General features: G+C 48.2%; 1 protein-coding gene across 1 annotated transcript in view; it reads left to right on the plus strand.

Annotated features, from left to right (window-relative positions):
• Positions 1–3667, plus strand: part of SLC31A2 (solute carrier family 31 (copper transporter), member 2) — a 7856-nt gene extending 4189 nt beyond the window's left edge. Inside the window, exons 3-4 of the mRNA XM_006771195.1 lie at positions 1300–1489; positions 2322–3667. Of these exons, the coding sequence (XP_006771258.1) occupies positions 1300–1489; positions 2322–2490 (359 nt within the window). The 3' untranslated portion in view covers positions 2491–3667. The remainder of the gene's footprint in view (positions 1–1299; positions 1490–2321) is intronic.
• Positions 3668–4974: the final 1307 nt, after the last annotated feature.

Below are 4974 nucleotides of genomic sequence, written 5' to 3' on the forward strand. Positions count from 1 at the left end.
CACAGGGGTCGCCTAAGACCATCCTGCATATCAGATATTTACATTACGATTGATAACAGTAGCAAAATTACAGTGAGGAAGTAGCAATGAAAATAATTTTATGGTTGGGTCACAACATGAGGAACTGCATTTAAAGGGCCAGAAGGTTGAGAACCACTGGCCCAGAGAGGGGCCAGGGATGCAGTTTTCCCCTCTATTACAGGGAAGGAACTGAAGGTAGATTTAAAGTTGTGAGCACACAAAACACAGAATTTGTTCTTTTTTATTATTTATTAATTATTGTATTACTAAAGGCCCAATGCATGAAATTTGTGCAAAGGGCTCAGCCCTCGCAGCCCCCGCTTCATCCGGAAGGTTGTTCAGCCGTTCAGTCTAATTAGCATATTAGCTCTTTATTATATAGGATTTTCCAAATGAACAACTGGAAATCTACTTTTGCTCCACCCTATATTTTGTATCCCTAGATTTTGTATCCCTAGAAGGCTCTTCAGGGTATTGCTAACAGAGGCTGCTCTGGGGAGAAGAATTGGAGTTTGGGAGACTGGGCTGGGAAAAAGACTTACTTTTCACTGCAAACCCTTTGCACAGTTTGAATTTATTACCATGTGTGTAATTACTTGTAATTTTATATTTCAAAAACCTGCCTCTTTCAGAGATGATTTCCTCCTGGGAGCCCAATAAAGTCCTATTGTACAATGGAAGTAGCAATTAGCAATTAATTTTACACAACAGCTCTAATAAGCACTTAACGTTTTGGTAAAATAATTTATTGGTGTTTCCCATTATTATGAAAGTAATACACACAGTAGAAACTTTGGAAAATTACTTGAGACTAAAACCCTCCTATATCTGAATTTGCTGAGCTCATTATGCTCCTTTGTTGTAAATCTTTTCTTCCTCCAGACTTCTCTGTGTACTGCACTTAGACAGGACCTTGCTGTACTGCTCTTAACGAGAAGTCCTGATAGATTTGTGCCGCCTGCTGGGGGAGCAGCTGGGTCTGGTGGTGTATGGCTTCTTCACTCTCGGCCCTGGCTTTTTCAGGCAGATACTCTTCTTGATCTCAGAGCCACAGTCCAGTGGGCCAACCCTACCCAGAAAGGACTGGGAGGGGAAAGACAGTGCAGAAGCTCTGAGCCCAAAGGGGGCGGGGAAGAAGCTGCAAGACAGGGAGATGGAGTGGATTCAGAGGGGAAAGGGTGGAGGTGCTTTCTGTCACCTGACAGGTCCCTGGGAAGCTGCGGGGAGGGGAGCAGTGCTTGCCTGGCCAGGTCTCTGTAACTCTGCATCCTTTGACAGGCATGGCCCTTTCTGTGTTGGTGATCCTGCTCCTGGCTGTGCTGTATGAAAGCATCAAGTTTGGCAAAGCCAAGCTACTCCACCAGAGCCTGGTGAGCATGCCCACCTCCACCAGCCAGCAGCACGAGGAGACAGACCAGGGTTCTTCTTCAAGCTCAGAGTTACCCCCCGTCAGCAGACCCCGCCTCAGGTAACAGGCACGGGGTGTGGGAAATGGGCAGAATACCTACCTTCACCTGGAGCAGTGGGGTGGGCCCAGAGGACACTAACCCCAAGGCGCAGAAAGGAAATGGAGGCCTCAGGAAGGACCAGGACTTGTCAAAGTGCTTAGTAAGTAGCAAGGTGTACTAGAGCCCAGATCTCCAGCTGCCCAGGCCAGAACTCGCTGTATGAACGGCCACTTGGGAGGCTTGGAACTCTGGCACAGGCCTCAGTCTAGCAACAGGGGTGTCCACCCAGCCCTCCCCTAAATCTCATTAGGCTCCCTCAGGTCACTAAGGCTTACAAACCCAGGATGGGATCTGCAGCTGTCCCCACAAATGGTTAAGAATTGCTGTCAGCAATGTATCCACATTGGTGGGGGAGCAAGCAGCATCTCTGTCCTGTCCTTTCTTCCCTTCCCATCCTGCTAGGGCAACCATTTGGGATCCCAATTCTTACCATTGTAATACTGCTCCTACCATTGTAATACTGTTCCCCACCACACATTCAGAGGGGGAAAAGCCACATTCATGCAGATGACCTTATCTCTATCAGACATGATAGATTACATATCTCATTTTCCCTTTTGGCCTAGGATTCCAGAAAGCTCAGAACTAAGTAGAGAAGTGATTGTCCCAGGCTCCTTGGACAAGTCCCTCTCTATCAGTGGATTCTGATATGTGTCTTTAAAAAGAAACCTCTCCTGGGTTCTGCATACCAATTACAAATAAGGTGGTTCTGTAATCTCTCCCTACTTCCTGATACCAACCCCTGGCTGTCAGCTCGTTACCGACATTAACTTGCCTCTCCTTTTTATCTAGGTGGTTCTTGTGTCACTTCGGCCAGTCTCTAATCCACATGGCTCAGGTGGTCATTGGCTACTTCATAATGCTGGCGGTCATGTCCTACAACACCTGGATTTTCCTCGGCGTGGTCCTGGGCTCGGCTGTGGGCTACTACCTAGCCTACCCGTTGCTCCGCATAGATTAGCTGGCAAGGGCTGTGCAGGCACGGAGGGCTGGAGAAAGCTGAGGCTCCCTCTTCCAGACATTGTACTTCCAGGCCTAAGCCTCCTTTTGCTTTGATGGATGTTCCTCGCCTCACTCGCCGGTCCTAGAAACTGTCAGCTGAAGCCAGCACTTGCTCCCTGGAGTTCAGATGCCACTGCAGCCACCTCTCCCAGACAGCCTAGGCCTGGTCTTGTGCCTTAGAAGGCTGCTGTGGCCAGCAGGAGAATGGAGAGAACAGAACCCAGGGGCTTATCTGTGACTCTAAACTTAAGGATTTCCAAAGATCTTCAAGACAGGGAGATGGGTTCTGGGTGAAGGACGTGGAACCCAGGTACCCTTTGCTCTCCTGATTTGTGCCTTACCCAGAGGGGCATCTTCCATTGGACTTCCTGACCCCCTCTGTCTTTGGGGGACAGAGACCAAGCTGGCTCCTTTTCTCACCCTTCTGCCTTGGGAACCTGTGAAGATTGTCTCTTCTATGGGTCATGCTGATAGATTGATTTTTCACTTTTTCCCACTGAACTCTTGGTTAGCAATTTTGCACATTAATACAAAACAAAACTTTTAGTGAAATGGTTTAATTTTATTCATGATGGATGGCAGCATCTGCTGGGACCTGTTTCCCTTTCCTGGTGGGAGAGTGGCAGTAGATAAAAGGACTGTGATCAAGGCTCCTATGGACAGAGTGAGCTCCTCCCACAGTCTGCACTGCTGGCAGGAGGAAGACAGTCCAATGGCTTTAGGTGCCTGGGGGCTCTTCGTGGCCTTAATGCCTCCTTTTATCCGATCCTCCTTTTATGCAGAACAGATAACTGCACTGAACAATACTTAATTTTTATTTATTTATTATGTACTGCTCACCCATAACAAACACGATTCATTCACTTAAAATACTGAGTAAGTCATGGGGGAGGGGGAGGACTGACTGAAGATGCAATAAGCAGTCAAACCAAAGCATCGCACTCGTAGAGTGAGACGGGAATCTGCAGATATTGGAACCTCGTCACTGTACAGAGAAGGAAACGAGACCCAGGGAGAGGAAAGCACTGCTGACTGTAACGGCTACGCTCAGGTGCCTCTGGGCTAGATGCAAGATGGTCTTAAGCTTTGGGAATTAAAAAAGAAATGCATTTTAATAAATATATATTTTTAATTAGTGTGTGACTCATCTTGTTTCTCCTTATTCAAACTGCACCCGTAACCCTTACAACAACTGCAGGAGCGGAGTGAGCAAATGGAGCAGGTAGTAGGGCTGTCTAAGGACTGAGTGTCCATCTGCTATGAAGACAACCCTGTGCTCAGGGAAGCCCAGCCCTGAAACACTGGGCCCACAGGCAGGCACTCCACAATACCAGCCTGGTCAACCGTCATTCTTCTTTTTTTCTTTTTTTTCAATCCTCACCTGAGGATATGTTTATTGATTTTAGAGAGAGAGGAAGGGAGAGAGAAGGTGCGATCAGTTGCCCCCCGGATGTGCCTTGACCGGGGATTGAGCCTGCAACCTAGGCATGTGCCCTCTGGGAATCAAACCATGATCTCCTGATTCATAGGTCAAGGCTCAACCTTTGAGCCACACCAGCCAAGGACAACGTGCCCTCTCCTGATCTGTTGGCCTCATCATACCTGGATAATAAAACCTACATTTTAAAATGCGTTGGAGCAGAAACCAGCCTCCATTTCAAAGAGGCAGCCAGGGATCCTCTGGACTCCAGGAGGCAATGCCCAAGCTCTGCTCTCCTTGAAGCCTGTGGGTAATGCAGACTGCCCAACCCCCCCTGGCTGCCTCTCTAAGTGGGGATAACAGTGTCTTCTGCAAGGGCTGCTAGAGATGGGACAGTCTGTATAAAGTGCTCAACAACAGTGTCTGTTGTAACCAGGTCTGGTCAACGGATCTCACTGCCTCCCAGCCCCGCGTGTGAGAGCAGGGTCAAAGCTGTCATCACAGAGGATGACCTCAGGCCAGGTAAAGTGGAATTCAGGTTCCTGTCTTATCAACATTTAAAATCAGGCATTTTTATTAAAATTATTCTACTTTTTGAAGACTGGTTGCATGGCCTTGGAAAGATCTTTGAAGACGTAAAAATACTTTCTCGCTCCTGTTTTCTTCATTGGTCTGGGCCCTGAGTTCAGAGGGAATGGAAGCTGCTCTCAAAGTGAAGTCTCTCAGGGGCCTTGAGGGATGGAATGTAGGACCTGCCACCTTCTCTGCATGACTTCCTAGGTGGACCAAACACGCAGGCGCGAGTGGATGACAGGACTGGTGCTCGGATAGCCACCATGCCCTAAGCCTTAATGCAGCTGGGATGAGCAGGGACAGCGGAGGGTGACTTTGTTCTGAAAGCCTCACGTCCCAGGGTTAGGTACCAAAGGGAATAGGTCACCGTGGTTTTATGCACATTAATTGACCCAGATCTGTTACAACTTCTACCCTCAAAGTCTCAGAGAGGAGCACAGACCTCCCTAA

The sequence above is a fragment of the Myotis davidii genome, unplaced genomic scaffold, assembly GCF_000327345.1.
Source record: "Myotis davidii unplaced genomic scaffold, ASM32734v1 scaffold64, whole genome shotgun sequence".
NCBI lineage: Eukaryota > Metazoa > Chordata > Mammalia > Chiroptera > Vespertilionidae > Myotis > Myotis davidii.